At 39.8% G+C, this 18,172-nt stretch overlaps 1 protein-coding gene across 1 annotated transcript; it reads right to left on the bottom strand.

Annotated features, from left to right (window-relative positions):
* Positions 1 to 697: 697 nt before the first annotated feature.
* On the bottom strand, positions 698 to 18,169 carry SLC4A1AP (solute carrier family 4 member 1 adaptor protein). Its single transcript, XM_074897046.1, has 14 exons — positions 17,518 to 18,169; positions 16,511 to 16,694; positions 15,672 to 15,794; positions 14,728 to 14,788; positions 13,726 to 13,865; positions 13,435 to 13,595; positions 12,606 to 12,675; positions 8,723 to 8,912; positions 7,780 to 7,891; positions 6,933 to 7,173; positions 6,126 to 6,200; positions 4,987 to 5,057; positions 2,332 to 2,404; positions 698 to 1,140 (listed from the first exon to the last, which is right to left on the bottom strand). The coding sequence occupies exons 1-14, from the start codon at positions 18,037 to 18,039 to the stop codon at positions 1,091 to 1,093; spliced, it is 2,073 nt and encodes a 690-aa protein (XP_074753147.1). The 5' UTR covers positions 18,040 to 18,169; the 3' UTR covers positions 698 to 1,090.
* Positions 18,170 to 18,172: the final 3 nt, after the last annotated feature.

Below are 18,172 nucleotides of genomic sequence, written 5' to 3'. Positions count from 1 at the left end.
ACAGGCAGCCAATCAGGGGGTGTCCTAAGATCACGTAAGACAATCTCAGAAATAAAATGGGAAGCAGCCAACCACTGAGCAGTATGAAAACAGGTGGGGCCTGATCTTGTGCTATAAAAAGGCTGCCCCTTGCCATAGCAGCAGGGGGCTTCCTGCACTGATGTACCATGGGGGACATCAGGTCCTTCCAATAAACATTTGCAGCACAAACTGTCACCTCTTTATAAAGATGCCTGTTTGCTCTTTGAGCCTTACTTTATTGGTAGCTCTAGCAACCTTTGATGGCAAAGAAGTTCATAGCCTAATTATATAGATATTCAAAGCTATATTAAGAGTAGGCACGCTTTAAATTGTATTAAGATGGCACTTTGCTCTTGTGTTGACAGGAGAACATGCTTCATTGTAAGCTTTCCGAGGATATCCTTTTATCGTTTCTACTGTTACCCTCCAATTCAAGATAAGCAGTGCCAGCCCTTCAGTTCTTTGGCGTTTTTACACCTTTATAACATTGCATGCTCACCCTTTCCAGTTTGCTCTGTACCAAGTATTCCAGCAACTGCATGAGGGAGAAGTGAACACAGTTTTCTTTTCAAAATAGTTCTTTTCCATAGGAAAGAAAAAAAACAACCCACCCTCAAGTTTTAGGCTGTGTTTACCATGACAGTATTTTCAAACAACAGTCACAGAAGCAAAACAGTAGTGTTTCTCATTTTAATTGCATAAAACCAACATGAATAAATTTTATCAAGTCTGTAAGTATACAGAGGTTGTGGGGGGCTTTTTAAACACTTTTTGTATATTTTTATTTACAAAAGGAAAATAGAACTTACAGTTTCAAGCCAGATAAAACAGACAAGGCTAAAAGTGGAAGAAGCAGCAGAAGAATGTGTGGGCTTTTACTTTTTAAAAAGTATCTGGAAGACAGACAGAGAACACGAAGGGAGAGCTAACATCCAGAGTGGCTGCTGATGCCCTTGAATTTGGAACAGTGTTTGAAAAATCAACTCTTTAAGGCCCTTGCTTAATGTGTGGCGAAAGAGTCCTTTCAAAATAGAGCAGTCCTTCAAACGTACTCTGGGGTGTTTGAAGTTCAGTAGCCGTATTTTTCATTGAGATGAGTCTTGCCATCACCACTTTGACCTAATGGACAAACAGGAAGAGTTGCATTATTTTTTCCCCCTCATGCAAGATAAATATGTACCCAAGTCACCAGTCAGACAAGCACAAAGAGGATGAAAAGTCAAGACTGGATATTACAATTCAAATAATATTTTGATTTATCCACATAATTCCTTTTGACCTTGCTAACAGTGTCAAGATTACATCATATATTCCTGGGGGTTTTTTTGTTGTTTTTTTTTTTTTTTCTGGTGTCCTCATGATGCCAGTTTAGAAGGTAAGTCTGATTATTAGCAGGCAGAGACAGAAAAAGATGCTCCCTCATGGACAGAGCTTGCTTGGCTATCCCATATCAGACCTCTGAGAGTTACTCAATTGGGTATTTTGTTCTACTGGATTCATATGCCAGAGGACTGCTCTTTTCACTGAAAGATGATTCACCAGATTATAGTTTTCTTCAGTGAAATTTATTCTCATTTTTCTTATTCACTTTGGAGCCTATCTATATTATAAGCCTGCAACAGCCTTATAAAAATCATTGTAATGAAACTACCAAATGAAAGCTAAGCTTTGTACTTACTATGAAAACTTCAATGCATGAATTTTCCATTTTAGAGAAACTGAAAGCATTACACTGTTTAAGAATAACCTCACTTAGCTAAAAACACTCTGGAGCTAAAGTAAAAAAAATCATTCAACTTTAACACATCGTGCATCAATTATACAGTGCCTTCAGCGAAGTGTTACCAAGACTTCTCTCCAAAACACATGACCCAAAGTTTGTATTCCAATGATTTTTGCAAAAGTCTGCAAAGATTTTCAGATTTCACAGAGTTCTATGAAAACTGTGAATACTAAGATTGCTGGAGCAGTTATCCCTAGTGAAGGTCTGAGCTTGTCTTTCAACTAGACCATCATATCACTATGCGTGAATGGAGTTTGCTCTCTCAGGTGTTACAAAACTGAAAAACAAGCTTCAGGTGTACGTCTCCATTGAGAAGAAGCTACTACAGATATGGTCTGTATCTCACTGCAAGACTTGCATGGCCATACCAAAAAATATGGGGCATAACATGTCAGAAATCATCAGGTTCTGGGTAAAGTGTTCCTGGAATTACGTTTTTCCCTCAAGAAGTTACAAGGACACCCTGACTACTTATTAGGTAGATTCTTGACTTATAAGAATAAAAAAGGTAAGGAAATGGTTGATACCTGCAGGAGGAATCCATATGCAGTAGTCTGGGTCATCATCTGGATACTGTGAGGAAAAAAAAGGTTGTTGGACCTGCAAAAGGAAAAAAGATTTTTAAGGTGCTGCACGCCTCCAGCAATGTGTCACAGGTACTGAATCTCTCATTAATTCAGGGACAAATACTGAAAGATGAGGGTTATTTCTACAAGAGTCAGAGATGGAAACAATAATACAGAGGAAAGAAGAAATATAAACGCCACAGATAAATCCTGTTTATTCCCAGTAAAAGTCACAGAATAATAGAAATAAATGCTGGTGAGATGGGACTCTAGAGGTCATCCAGTCCAATCTCCTCATCAAAACAGAACCATTTCCAACTCTCCACTTCCAGACAGTTTGATTTTATCATCATCATGTTTGGTAGTGTCATTTGACACAGAATTTCTTTATGCAAGGAAAAGCTTTAGAGTAGGATTTTCAAGAAGGATTTTAATGCACAATCCCACTGAAAACTTCAGGTTTAAGGTGACTTTCAAACTGGAGGATATAAAAGTTTAACTGTTATATAATTTAGATTTTCAAAAGAAAAGAAAACCCAATTTTTTCAGGTCTCATTGGCATCACCAAGATGCTTAAAGCAAACCAAAACTTCTCACTTGCAATTCAAATGTTGTTACAGCTATGGGTTTTTGTCCCCATTCTTTTTTTAAGTTTTACCACTTCAGCATCATTTTCTCAACAACTTTTGTTTTCAACAACTGCAGGTAGCTACCAAAAAAATTCATAAAACCGTAGAGTGCAAGACTTAAGAGCTCAAAATGTAGCCAAGTTACTCAGCACTGATTTGTATTACTATGTAGTATCATGACAGAGTCTTAAATTATGCAGTTGAAGCAATTTCTCATTCCCTCAAACTTCACCAAATTAACCTCTGAAACAGTTACTTTGGAAGATTAATGTTTTTCAAAACATTACACAGCAGAGCTGAACAGTTTTTAAATACGGCTTGCAAAGAGTCACTTTAAAATTGTTTTTCCAGTTTTACATGATTCAAAGTTATTCCTCAAATATTAAAAGAGAATTAAAAAAAAAGCTGACTTCTGGTTGATATTTTCCATGCAAGATCTGAGCCCAAAGGCAGAGACAGCATGTGGAAAAAGTGATTTGTGATGGGAGAGAGAGAATACAGCTAAGCCATCTGGCATTTGGAGAATGCTCAGTGTTAGACTGTGCTCTGTGCTGCTGAGAGGTGCTGACTTGACTGCCTCGGCATGAGAAGCTGCCTTCTTCTTCCATATTCACAGAAATGGTATAACTTGAGCTTTAAGAGTATAAATTTACCCTTGCTTTCTTTATCAACATTCTTTATAGGCCAGCAACAAAGGACAACTCTAAAGGCTATGCCTACCCAATCCCTAGGTCCTTTGCCAGGACTAACAAGGCAGCAGTTAGCACACACAGGCTGCAGGGAGTTAAGTTTCTTTAAGTAAGTGGTGCAGGGCTAAAATTAGATGGCCACCACAAAGAAATTGTCTTAATGGTCAGATCTCATGGCTTACCAAGTACAGTAATTTTCTTTGATAGCAATCAGCAAAAGGGCGGGATGCACTCTAAAGGGCAGAACCTCACAATAATCATTAGGCTAAGAGCATGCTGTCAGAGAAGTTTGCTTCCAGCTCCAGGAAGGCAACAATTGCCCCAAAACGTTAAAAACTCATATACTTTACATTTTAATACAAATCGTATGCATGGGAGGAACATTATCTGGTACAGCCACTCAAATTTATTAATAATTTTGTTGCAAAAGACAAAAGTCTCTTAGACTCATTAATTTCCACATCTTAAAGTAAAGGATAAGGCTTGATAATGGCAATACAGACTAGCTACAATTTTAGTACAGTGTGTTCTGCGTCAGCTCCAAGGGAAGTTTTGCAATGCCATTTCAAAGCCCAGAGAATGCCTATGTTCTATAACATGTGTGATATGGGAGAAGCAGCAATTAGCAGAGGCTAACTTCCAAATGAAAAGGTGGGGGGAAAAAAAGTGATTGAATAGAGAGTCTTTATCACGCTTGAAATGCTGTGCTTTACCTTTTGATTGGAGACTCCAAAATGTGTGTCCAATGGCAGTGTGTAGTTCTACATTTGGGTCTTAGCAGAAAAGCACTAAGCACCAAGTCATACTCAATCAAACTGTTACTACTTCACTAAAATAAGAGCCTACTAAATGATTTCCTGAAACTCTTAAGCTGCAGGAGTCATGGTGTCCTACCTCTCACAGGCTAAGACAGTTGGGGTTGTTCAGCCTAGAGAAAGCTCCACGGAGACCTTATAGCGGCCTTCCAGTACTTAAAGGGAGCTATAGGAGAGATGGGAAGGGACTCTTTATCAGGGACTGTAGTGATAGGACAAGGGGTAACAGTTTTAAACTGAAAGAGGGCAGATTTAGATGAGATATAAGGAAGAAATTCTTTACTGTGAGGGTGGTGAGGCACTGGAACAGGTTGCCCAGAGAGGTTGTGGCTGCCCCCTCCCTGGCAGTGTTCAAGGCCAGGTTGGACGGGGCTTTGAGCAACCTGGTCTAGTGGAAGGTGTCCCTGCCCATGGCAGGGGGTTGGAACTACATGATCTTGAAGATCTCTACCAACCCAACCATCCTATGATTTTATAACTGACCTTGCTTGAGCTATTGATTTTCTTAATGTTCTCAGATGTCTCTTCAGGTTCCTTATATACTGCCTCAGATGCTGGGAAGAAAGAACATTTGTTTTATGACACATCACAAATTCCCAATTCTGTCAGAAATAAGCTTATAGGAATTTCACACAAAAATGGATACATCCAAAAGGACATCCAAGACAGCTCCCTGCAACAAAATTCATACTTAAGACTGCTAAACATCTTTTTGCTTTTCATAGATTTATTAACATGTTTAATACACTGTCAGTCACCTACCTGAATGCACTTTCATAAGGTCATCTATTTGGGATCCTGTAACACCCTTTAGTTAATGGCAATGTTTATTTTCTAGAAGATATTCTCTATCTGTAATCACCACAGTAATTGATTTAGAAGGAAACAGTAGGAAATGCGCAGGACCAACTTGCTCTTTTTTTAAAAAAAAAAAACAACTTTACAGTAACATAGGCAAGAGGAATACAGAAGAAATAGAAGTATGCCTTGTTTTTCTGTCACAATCTATGAAATACTGAGACTCTTGTTGCTTACGTCTATGGATGAGATGAGGAGGACAGGACAACATTCTTAAGTGTGAGTTATGAAAAAAATAAGAGATTAATACATATCTTCTCCATGTTCAGTACACCCAACAGTCTTAATTTTGAGAATCTGATTTTTTTGTGTGTGTGTGTACAAGTAGAGGGGTCATCTGCATCATTAACAGATTGTTAGCTAACGTTATGTAGTAGTTGTCACTCTATAAAAGAAAGTTCTTTTTCTCCTACTCCTTCTGTAGTATTAAGAGCTATTGCAAGAGATTAAGGGGAAAAAAAAAGCATTATGTTTATGCTCCTAAATTAAAATAGTTTTTCTTCTCTTTTCTTGCTATTTCTTTAAAACAAAGGATCTCTTAATGACTATGAAAAGCAAGGAGAATTGAAATACAGTTGAAGTGATCTGTCTTCACAATACACTTACTACTTCCCAACCAAAACACAATCCTTCATTTCAAATCTAGATTCTTTAGGCTCTAGATTAGGCTTAGTTTCCTTCTACTGCTGGAAGACAGTAAGTCTTTTAGACAGTTTCTAAATGCACATGCCACTGTACAATAGAGTCTGAATTGTACTGCTTACCTTGAGATTTTTCTTGTGAGGGTCCCATCTGAGATTTATTCCTCAGTACCTTTGGCTCAGGCAGAAAATGAACCCCTGTAAAAGAAAAATGAAAGAGCTAGGTGAGCACTCTGCAGTAATGCTGACAAGTAGAGTGGTAGCATCCCTGAGACAAAGTACATAAAGGAACTCTTTGCTACATTTGTCTCAGGAAGAACTCTTCTCTCATAAGTCCTCCAAATTATTTCATCCACCAAGTCCATCAGAATACAATATTAAAAAAACCCCTTGTGATCAGTTGTCATCAAACACATCCTTTACTGAGAAACATCATTACTGACTTCCCAAATGCATCAAGATGACATAGAAATGGAGGGACTGGATATAAGCCACACAGATACAAGGAAGATACCTCTCTATTACCACTTCTAAAATTATTTTTCCTCCTTACAAACCAATCTGAAGCTTTACACAGAAATCTGTTTTCTTATTAAGTCACTCATTACAACACATTGTAGTTGTTTTCATATGGACACCCAATCTAATGAAAGCTTATAAAAGAGCTTATCAAAACAGGACCTTTCTTGAGTCCAGATTTTTTCTATTTCACCAAAAGCATGAAAAACTGATTGCCAAGGAGAGTTTCAACTGGAACCATGTGAAACTCAACTGCTGGCACACAGACTCTGGATTCATGGCACAAATCTATGGAAAACAAATCTGCTGTAGAACCTGTGACTCAAATCTTATGAGATTCACATAGCTCTGAAAAATTCAGCATTAACAGACTCAGCTGCATTACTGGAAAAACCCAAACCAATGGTTTACCATCCTGAAGGTCTTCCAGATTCCTGTTATTGCAAGGAGAATCATCAAGAGCATTAGTTTCTTTTCCTGTTTCTTCCTGTGTTGTCATTTTCATGTCCAGGTTTGATGGTCTGCTGTTTATTGCATCTACTACTTGCTCCTCCTCCATTTCTTCCTCTTCTTCCTCTTCCTCCTCCTCTGGTCCATCATCTTTCATTTTTAACAAGCTTTCAGGGATGTCTGGACGCTTAACAGGCAACTTCTGCAGGAGAAAGACTTGTGCATCAGTGCCAAGGTAAATGAAGGTAGAGGTCGCAGATATTCATTGCAGGAAAAAGCACACACATTACTGTCAGAGACAGCTGGTAAGGAAACACTCTCAAGATGAAGAATAGTTAGGTTTTAAGGAAAAGTTATTAGTAGAGATGGAAGATAAAGAGATATGTCCAGCTCACAGACAAGGAGTGCCATGTTTCTGTAAGAGGGACACTGGCAACTGAATCAATCTTGGATATGATCTTAGCTGTAAGATCAAGAAAAGCAAAAGAAAGTCAAGGACCAGCTGCTGAGGTACAGCAGTGGTTCAGCTTGATATGCCCAGGCTGCCTCTACTTGATCCACTGCCTTTTAACCGCAGCTGTGCCCCAGGAGTCTGACTGTACAGGGGCATAGAATGGCAACTGCTGGCAACAAACAACATCCAGTAGCCACTGCTTGCTCCCCTGTGCACCCTCCACTGCCGCAGGCTTGTGCCTCCGTGCTGTTTCCATGCCTGTGAGAAGACATGGTTACTACTTACAGTCTCCACAGCTTGAGAAGGTGTCTGAGAAATAGCCTCTGACTTGCAGCACTTATGAGTCCAACTTACCCCTAGGCTTCCAGTTTTCAGCTTGAATTTGCTCCCCCCTTTCATTGCACCAAAGAGAGGCAGGGTAATCTTTTTAGGCTTGCTCTCTGCTTCCAGACTGTAACTCCCACTCCTAATAAAAATTAGATACAAAGGAAAACAATGTATACTGTATCAAACAAATCTTATATTTAGAAATGCGAAAAAAAATCTGCAAGTTAGAAGTGGATATATAAAATTCCTTTAATTTCTCTTTCACTTGCAGCATCCAAGGAGGAAGCTGCAGTCCTCCATCTTACACACATATTGTAGGATTCAGACACTTGGTGTAACAGGAAGAAAAAAAAAAAAGAAAACCCACTATATCACACAGACTCCTCAAATTCAATTGCACACACATACTTGCATTTGTATATAATACATATATAAAAACACACTCAGAGGCTAAACGTCAATTTAAGTAAATTAATTAAGTAATTAAAACTCTAATCAAGCTGCCACTAGCAAATGATGAACCCAGCACACGCCCTCTTGAATTGCAGTAGTGCTGCTAGGCAGTAGTTGAACAGCCACTACACTTGACTTCCAAGTACACCTCACAGAGTGAAAGCAGTTTACATGTTGTACATAATACCTGTAAAATTCTTCAGTTCCTTCTAGATGCAGGTTGGGGAAAAAAAATTTTAAAAGCTGACACTATGCTTCCAATCCCTTCCTCTTCACATCCTCCCAGCGTGGGCTTACCTTACGCCAGATGCACTCCAGTGGTGCATCTGCCTCAACCATAGATGCTACAAGAGCCAAAAGGCACAGCGGCTCTTTAAAGAGGTGAGCCAGGCAGTTTGGAGAGGAAGACTGTCCTGCTTCTGTGTTTGGAAAGCTGTCTATTTACTGCGTTTGCACAACTGTCCATGGATAACAACTGTGATAGAAGTAATAGTTTTACACTTTAGCCAAGACTTACTGGGGCTTCAGCTCAGGCAGTTCTGCAGGCTTGACAAGCTTTATTAACCCCTTCAGTCTCTGTTGTTCTTTCTTCAGTTCAAAGGACCGCAGATGAAGCTTCTTTCGTGCCACACTGTCTAAAGTACTTCCTGATTTCATTTCAGTCATGAATTCATCCAAGGAATCTTGAGCTGCTGGCTGGGATGGGACTAGGCAAGATAAAGAGAAGATACATATTGTTACTGGTGGGGAGATGAGAGCTGTACTCATTTAAGTCCTACCTTTAGAGAATGAGGTATATAGGAACAACTATAGTCTGCGCAAGTTTCTGTTGAATGATGAAATAACTGAGGTTGTTATCCCTGGAAAGATGAAAGCATTTCTCCTAACAAAAGCCTGACAGTAAACTTTAACCATATACATAATAACAAAGACTCTCTCAAAAATGAATGCTTCTTTATGAATAAGTGTCCCTGTTCTAGGTTGCTCATCTCACTTCAAGATTTGCTGTCCCTAAAAAAGTGGCTTATGGGTTGTTTTTGTAGTCACAGACTAAAATAAACACAGCTACAAAGAATCCCACACCACTGCATGGGGAATCCCATTTTGAGTTTCCTGGAATGTTTATATAGTAACATTTGCAAAGCTCGAAATGAATCAACACATAATGCTGCCTCCTACCTCTGGATGACTGAGTGAATACAGGAATAGTTTCATCTGTTAGGCCAATCACACAAAATTTATCTTTGACTGGATTTTCTAACCAAACACTGCTCTGTACTTGAAAAATAGTAACAACAGTCTTTCTACTCTACCTGATTTCAACTATTAATAATTCTATGCATATTTGACTAATTAAAACTCAGGAGGAAAAACTGAAGCTCTAATGGCTAAGAAAAATAAATACAGAGTTCTGACACATGGATTTCTAATAACCAAACTAAAAAACACAGCAAATCTCCCTTCTTAGGCTTGAACAACGCTTCAGAAGTTTTTACATGGTGTTCAACAAGAACCTGGAGGCAAAGAATAATGTTGTTGCTAGAATTTTTAAAAGCCTTTTGCCAGGCAGTCTTTTGCCTTTTAATATTATATGAAAAGTGGCAAAGCCAGTATTTAGTTGCTGCACTATAAGCATTTACGCATATATGCCCAAGCATAATTATGTGACCAATGAGTTACTTTCAGTTCAACTTGAGCTAATTAAGTAGCACTTGAAATTTTAAGTGTGTACAAATAAAATAGTATGTTATTGCAAAGAGTATATATTCAAGCAGTTTTACATGACTTAAATATTTAGAGAAAAGTCTAGTAAGACTCATGTTTATAAATGGACTCAATTGAAGAGTATATTTCTGTTCCAGAACAAAACACAATTTACAATTTGCAGATATACGAAAGCCACAACAGTAACTGTTCCAAGATATACAGAATTAAGGGCTTCAAAAGATAAGAAACAGTTGTAGCATCCACCTCCACACAAATATAAATGATGACAAAACATGTCATAAAAGAAATTCAGATGGAAATACTCTTCTTTTTCCTCATAACTATTTATATGAGCCAAGATAAAAAATGGCAATGAAAAGGTACTGTTAACAGTCTGAAACTCCTAGCAAGCAGGAGCAGAGCAGAACAATAATTTAATTTAAACACTAAATTTCAAAGATACGGTTTAGTCTCTAGTCGGGTAATTCAGAACAATTAAATTAAAACTCTCTTCTTTCGCTGCAGGACAGTGTATGTGCTTCAGGCAGTGAGTAATTTTCAGCGAGTCAGATCACCCCTTCCTGCAAAGCGGATTCTCTCACTGATTCCACCAACAGAGCCTAAAATCAGGTAGTTCAGCTTACAGGGTTACTGTTTGCATTTGGTATCTGTTGCAGCAGTTTTCTACACCATTGAAGTAAAATTTGACATTGCTAGGAGGTGAATCAGTCATGGCTTTTACACTTTATACGCCAGTGAAAAAAACTATAGGGCTATTTACTGCACCATTAACTTATTGATGATTTTCTTCTGTATAGGCAACCAAAGATGGGACTGAATAGCCCTAGACATTTGATTTTCATTCAGCTGCATCACTGAATGAGAGATACCAAGTCAGTCCATCAGTAATTAGTTCTGAAGAACTCCAGAGAACAATCTGTGAACTTCTGCAATTCTTCCCCACCCCACCCCCCCCCCAACACACCACTTAATTTCTCCAAGTGCTTGTTAAGTTCAATTTAGCCTGTCATTCACTTACTGGTCTCTACACTCTTGCCCTTAGGCTACAAAATCATTTAGAGCAAGCAAAAGTGCATTAAGGTTTCAGAAGTTTACGTAATGCAGCAGCTGTGCCAGACAGCTCATGACAGTGGTTCATGTTCAATATGCGTGCTCCTGGCTTACACCTGTACTCAACACCTGTTATTAACCTGAAGCATCCAAACAAATATGAGAAAACACAAGTAACCAGAACACACACACATAATAACTGATGATGCAATATTTGCTATGTTTTATCCTGATCTAGTTCTAGGAAGTTCCCATACAATACTGAATCAGTCTGTATTGCAATAAACACTGAGACTGCAGTTTCTCCGATGCTCTAAACTAGCTGTGTAACTACTTACAATTTACCAAACCATGATAACATATATCAGAATTATATGGTGTTAGTAGAAGTCTATAAATGAACTGATTTTTCCTTCTCCCAGCATCTACTACAATATGATTTAACAGTCTTAGCATCATAACATATGAACAACAATCAGCAGAAACAAAGGCATCATAACATATGAAAGCTTGGAAATTACATGTCCGAGACAATATGAGGCATTAGCTTCTCTTCCTAGTCAATCATTAACTACTTATCCGAACAGTCATGCTTAAAACAATTCCTTCAAACACGCTGAACCGACCCATCAGTTAGAACACTCAGTGGAACAGTACTGTTTTCTGAACAGTGATCGGGTATAATCAATCACCAACAAATATGTTGATACAAATGAGTTTTGGTGAATTACTATAAGGAAACATACCCATATAATGCACAAAAGATAGCCCAGCTGTCAGATTGCTGCTAGGCTTTTTGGAGAGAAACAATTCTGACAAACTGATGTTGTAAATTCTGACAAACTGATATTGCAACCTTGATTAATGCCAACTCTGTTAAAAAGGTTTCTCTATGAAGAACCAGCCTAAACACATTTCCTTTATGCCTTCCTTTTATTCCACAAGACATCACCAGCAGCAGGAAGCAAAATGCAGCCATTTGTATAGTATGCTTTTAAATCTACCTCAATACCAGATACAATCACCACTTCAGAAAGGCTCTGCCTTCGTACACAAAGGCATAATCCTAGAATCTGAGTGGGACCCTCACAAGCTAGCAAGTTCACTGAACATATGGGCTAAATGTGAACTGCTTTGACTCAACATTTCCGTTTTCCCACGTTTCCTTTTTCAGGTGCATTCAGAATGAGAAAAGTGAAATAAAAGATACTGTCTTTTCTGTCATTTGCTCTTCCCTTATAAATGGTTTTGGAGGGAGTGGAAAAAATTGTTCCTCAAATTGGGTCAGTTTCACTACACAGGCAGATAGACAGTAATAAAGCTCACCCTCTTAAGCTCCAGGAGCTTGTACACTCACCTCCTTACCTTAACTTAGATGTTGCTTGCTTTGGAAATAGTTGCATTCATTAGCAAGCGATTATACACACAGAGTACATAAACTATTGGATGAAGAGCCTAAGTATCCTCTCCAGCTAACTCAGTGACCTGCAAATCTCCCTACTCCTTTGTGAAAAGTGGGCACTAGAAAAAGGCACTTAAGGTAAAAATTCATAAGACAACTTTCTCATCTCTTTATTGTTCTTTATGGAAAGCACTACGATCAAATAAACTTCATGTCTTACCTTTCCCTGAAGACTTCAGCTTCTCTGTTATCTCAGAAAGCTCATTTTCAGCTTCATTTAGCTTTGTGACCTATGAAAGAACAACATGCTTAGAAGATCTTTTTATCTTCTTAAAATCCCTTTTAAGAGTTACTCAAATATCCTACCAAATTACCTCAATTTTTCTACTTCTGATCTTTGACCAGGAGTTTCTAGGCTGAAAAAAATTATAGTCTAGATTGTTCCTAAACAACTTATCAATCTTTTCACATACTGTTCAAATAATTTTCTTTCTGGAACACAAAAATATGTCTAATGCTTCTGCAGTAATGTTATAACACCACTGTGATCCTCCAACCCTCCCTATGCCTGCTCCCCCTCACCTCATTGTCTGTGTAGGACTTTTAGTTGTCACATGCCCACTAGTCCAGACTGTTTATTCTTTGAAGCAGAACAAGATCCTTCTTTGGGATGTGCCCCATGCACTTAAAAGCTTGTCACTATTTTCTGATGGTTTAAAAGTATTTTAAAAGTATCGTGTTCTGGTATGTCATTCACCCACTGCAATGTTCCACCAAGTAGAAGGCAATACTACACAGGCAAAAGTAAGGTAGTGTGCTTCCACTAGAATAAAGTAAGCAGTATTTTCAGATATTTATAGATATTGTCCACAAATAACCCCACACACACACTATTTTAGGCTAACTTGGCTAATTGACAGCTAAAGGTCTGAAATAACATCAGAGTTCAAGCTAACAGAGAAAGATCAGGAAATATTTTTTATTTTCCTTCCTATTAATAATACATGCATGAGAGAATAAGCCTGGCATGTCATAATAACTCTTCTTACCAGGGAGTCATAAGTCTCTGGTTTGTCTTCTATTTTACCAGCTTTTTTCATTCTGTTCAGTCGTTTCTTTTCTACAGCACCAGTTCGGTCAAGGAAGGTGTCATCATCACTGTCATAAAAATCCTCATCTTCCCAGTTTTTTGATTTCCTTTTTCGCGATACTGGGAAAGGTAAGAGTGAAAGCAAGAAACAAAATGGTTGGCATACCACTGAGCAGAAAAAATTCAAGATAGCAATCTCAAATCCCTAGTTTAGGGCTATTAGAACCATCACATTTGACTAGTTATTCACCTGCTTCTTGCCTCAGTACTCCCCGAGCATCGAGTAGCCTGCAAGCTTCCAGTGCGCACTGTATCATTGCTTCCTTCTTCTTTCCTGAATGTAGAATCTCCGCCACCAGCTGCTTCCCTGATGCATCATCCACAGGCAACCTGTTCAGTTTGAAGAATCAGAGAAAATCTCAGATACAAACACAGCTTTTTGTGGATGCTACTCCGGTATTTTATCACATTGGCATTGTTCTTTCCATTTCATTCTAGTCTTTTTTTGTGGGTTAAATATTTTCACTTTTCATTTCATACAGTACCAAACAAAACACAAGCATGAATTTCCTAAAGCATGCAAGTGAATTTTTATTTCGCTAGTCCAAACAATAATTATTCCTATATTCATTCCACTGGAAATACAAAAAGTTAAAAGATTAAATGTCAATCCCCAAATAATTTCAAGCACCAGCATCTTGCATCCATGCAACACCAGTTACAAATACTTTCCATGCTGAAGCAAGGGTTTACTTAAGCAGTACAATCACTGCAGTGTTGTACCTATCCATTTGAGACCTATCCTGTTGACTTAATTCCCACCTCTCCTTCTCTTGTCTTATACAAGAATGACATTAGTGGCCTCTTGCAGGAACCCATCAAAAATTGTCTTCTACCATAAATTAACTGAAATTGGGTACACAGTAGAATGATTTTTTTTTTCCCTCTCCCATTAGGAAATGAAAAACAATTTCCCTCATTTCCACATATTTCTCAAAATAAGGGGAACTGAAAGAACTTAGACTCTTGCTTTCCTGATTTTCATCTCTAAGAAAAGCCAAATGCTGCCAGACCAGAAAGGAGCACAGACACTGAACTAGGCACTGATCCTTGGACCTAAGCCCTGATAGTGATACAGAAGTTCAATTCCAGCTGGCCTCCTTGTCTAGTGTGACAAAACAATTAATTCCTTCAGCTTTTGTTCGTGATGAAGTCAGCTTCTGTGTAGAAAAGTGAATGGAGATATACACACTTGATCCTGCATAACCAGCTGTTGTGCCCACGATCATCATATTCATACTCTAACTCTTCTCCTAGAGAGGAAAAGAAAGTTGATATGGTAACTAAAATTGAAATAAGCAGGAATAATCTTTACAGCAGGGAAGAATGTCATGGTTATCCAAAAGAGATAAAATGCCCCTGTTACATATTAAATGACTGAATTTGCCTTTTTTTTTTTAAGCCCTGGGATTTTCAGTTGATATTATGCTTATTTGGTTGTTTTTCACAATCAAGGCTTTTTCTAATTAAAAAAAAAAAAAAAAAAAAAAAAATCTAAGTGGCCTGTTCGGGAATATATAGTTCAAAGAAAAAATAATCTTGCCTCTGTATGTATTAAAGTAAGTGACACTGAAATAACGACAGTTTGCAAACTGGATTCACAGACACTGTTTATCTTGAAGATTTATTTTTCACTTTAGCAAATAAGCGAGTCATCTATAAGTTTTGCTAGCAACCACTGAAACTCTAGACCAATTAATTACCGCCTTTTGTCTTTAAATACTTTCAAATTCTATCTCACAATTAGAGCTATCTCCAAACAGAACAGTCTGGAATTTTATGGGTTTGGATTTTTCAGCATAGCTTCCAAGCATCGATGTGGTTTGAGTGTCACTCCAGAGGAATACAAGGTGCTCCCTGCAACTTCCAGTTTAGGTCTTAGTAACTAAGTCTCAGACACACAATGGTGAGCTAAGTTTTACTAAAAAAATACCCAAACGAAAAAACAAACCACCACTAACCCTGCCCCCACTTTTCCCAAAACTTGACCAAAGAAAAAACCTTACCCACAATGCAATAGAAAAGTTAGCTCTCAGACCTTAATTCCCAAAGAAAAAACATGAACACAAATGTCACACTTTGCTAAACAGAAAAAATTACATTTAATTAAAAAAAGAGAAAGGAAAAAAAAAGTACCTTCTCTGTCAAAAAAGCCCTGTAAGGCCTTCCTAGGATCTTTCATATAGAAGGCATCTTGTACATCCTGAAAATCAATAGCAATAGGGTTTTCTTCAACCTCATCCTCCTCAGCATCCTCCCCTACAAGACATAAAAGTGCAAAAAAAATGGTGAAATGTCAGAAAGAGAATGACAGTATATTTCAACTTTCATCAGATAAAAAGCAGCAGCTATATCATCCTAAAATAATTTCCCTTAACTTGAATATTTCTGCATCCAATAAAAAAAAATCCCAAACCAACCCTGTTTCTTTTTTGATATCAGTTATTCCATCACAAGATACAGTTTTGCAGATGAACCATCACTGCAGTTTCAGCACTTTCAAAGGTTTATGTGCTTATACGTTTCCATTCAAAAAACCAACTAATTTTTTACCGAAAAGCTAATTAATTTACAATTTATCTGGCTTTAAGATGTGGACTTCCTGTTTAAATTTAAAGATACATATACGGCACAGAATTCTCAAGCATTAAATTTCAGCTCCTGGGCAAAAGTGTTGACATCATGACAGGAACAAAACACATAGGATTAACCTAAACTCCGTTTCATGGTCCTTTATAGGTTTAGGCAAATTACCTTCTTGGTTTTAAAATGAGCTTTAGCATACTTCTCACCAGATAGACACTTGCATTGTCACAGCACTCTTTTTTTAAAAGGAAAAGGATTAACTTGTACTCAAGAACTTCCACAGGATTAGGACACTTGGCATTTCAATGGAATTTCAATCCTAGTGTTCACTGAAAACTGTCTTAAAGACCTTCCAAGGTGTATCAGCTGATTTATACATCATCACTTACCCATTCCCCATGAGCAGCTCATATCAGTGTTTTGACTCTTCTCGCTTCTCTCCTCTTTTTCATCTTCCTCATCTGAGTCCTCTCCTAACATTGTCTTTTCTAATTTGGCTTGCTGCTGCTTACGCAGTGCCTTCAGTTGAGTCACAGTTAGTTCCGACTCAGACTCCTGGTCCTCTTTGGGTCCCTGTGTCACAAACAGTAACTTAGTAAAAGTGGTTTTTAAAGGATAAATTATTTCATTTCAACACACATGCAGATTATGTACAATAACATAAACAAATCATTACAGTATTCTACAAAAAGAAATTATTAGACCATTTGTTATGGTTTGCATCCCCGAATATATTAGTTTTAATGCCTTTTCTAAAGGGGAGGAAAAAAGAAACAAGCATTATTTGGTACCTGTAGTCAGATCAATCTCAAATAAAGCTTTATTGTAAAGGCAGAAGGCAAAAATTTCTGTCAGTGACACATGGGAAAATCTGAGGAATGAGCAGCTCCAGAAGTGCACGTAGGGCATGCTGAGCACTAAGTTCCTACTAATAAAAGTTCTCCTTATTCACAAAGAACTACTAGCACTCTACTTTCCTGATGCATCACACTGTTGGAGAGACTTTCCCAACACATCATACCACTGGAGAGAAATGCCTTCTGCACTCACTGAGTATCGGCAGAAGCTGCCACGCCTGTTCTCACGCTGAGACCTCGGCAGTTGCCCAGTGTCCCAGGGTGATGCGGCAGCGGAGGGACCGCAAGGCCCTGCCCGTCCTTCAGCCCCAGCCCTCACCGCAGAGCTGGCAGCCGATACCTACAGCTGACTACTCATGCCCAGGAGAAGCACCCCGGCGGCGCTGGGCAGCTTCCACAGCATCCAAACCGCCTCACCCCTCAGAAGCGGCTTTCACCCCCGAGATGTCAGGGAGATGTAGATAGAGCCGGATAAATCCCCGAGCGTGATCCGGGAAAGCCTTGACCACGCGGGTCACACGGGGCGGACCCCGACGCACCTGCAGGAGGAAGAGGCGGGAGCTGCCGCCGAAGCGGAGCCCGTGGCCTACCCGCACCCGGCAGTAGGTGCGGGGCGGCACCCGCATCTTGTTGAGGAAGGTGCCGTGGGTGCTGCCCAGGTCGTATACGTAGAAGCCGGCGGCGTCGGGGCCGTCGGGGGAGCAGCCAGCGCCACGGTACTGCAGCACGGCGTGGTGCCGCGACACCGAGGGGTGCTCCAGGGCCAGGGCGCAGCTGGGCAGCCGCCCCACCAGGAACCAGCTGCCGTCCTCCAGCCGCACCGAGCCCAGCGCCACGCCGCCCTTCAGCACCTCCAGCCCGTAGCCGGCGCCGGCCGGCGGGAGGCTGCCCCACGACGGCTCCTCGTAGCGCGGCGCCGCCGGCGCGGCGGGGCGGGCGAGCGGCGGGCAGGGCCCCGGCTCGCCGCCTTCAGCGGTACGGGGCGCGGCGGGCAGCGGGCGGCTCGGGCGCTTGAAGGCGGCGGGCTCAGCGGCCGCCTCCGTCTCCACGGCCTCCGCCATCTTCTCGGGTCCGATCCTAAATAGAGTCCCCCGGGGACGAGCACCGTTGCGGCTGCAGTACCGAGGGTAGAGTGCAGTTCCAGGCTGTCGCGCCGCCGCCTCAGCCCCGGCTCAGGGTAGCGTGAGGGTGCGA

This window comes from Athene noctua, chromosome 1, assembly GCF_965140245.1.
Source record: "Athene noctua chromosome 1, bAthNoc1.hap1.1, whole genome shotgun sequence".
NCBI classification, from domain to species: domain Eukaryota; kingdom Metazoa; phylum Chordata; class Aves; order Strigiformes; family Strigidae; genus Athene; species Athene noctua.
Note: the sequence above shows the minus strand (reverse complement) of the source record. Positions and strands in the feature narration are given on the sequence as shown.

What these genes read in the sequence shown, in the direction of transcription:
- SLC4A1AP (XM_074897046.1), bottom strand. Translation starts at nt 18,039, where the DNA reads ATGGCGGAGGCCGTGGAGACGGAGGCGGCCGCTGAGCCCGCCGCCTTC. An exon ending in AGTACTGAGGCAAGAAGCAG is followed by an intron (nt 13,596 to 13,725) that starts GTGAATAACTAG and finishes TACCTTTCCCAG; the next exon opens with TATCGCGAAAAAGGAAATCA. An exon ending in AAATCAATAGCTCAAGCAAG is followed by an intron (nt 2,405 to 4,986) that starts GTCAGTTATAAA and finishes TTCCTTTTGCAG; the next exon opens with GTCCAACAACCTTTTTTTTC.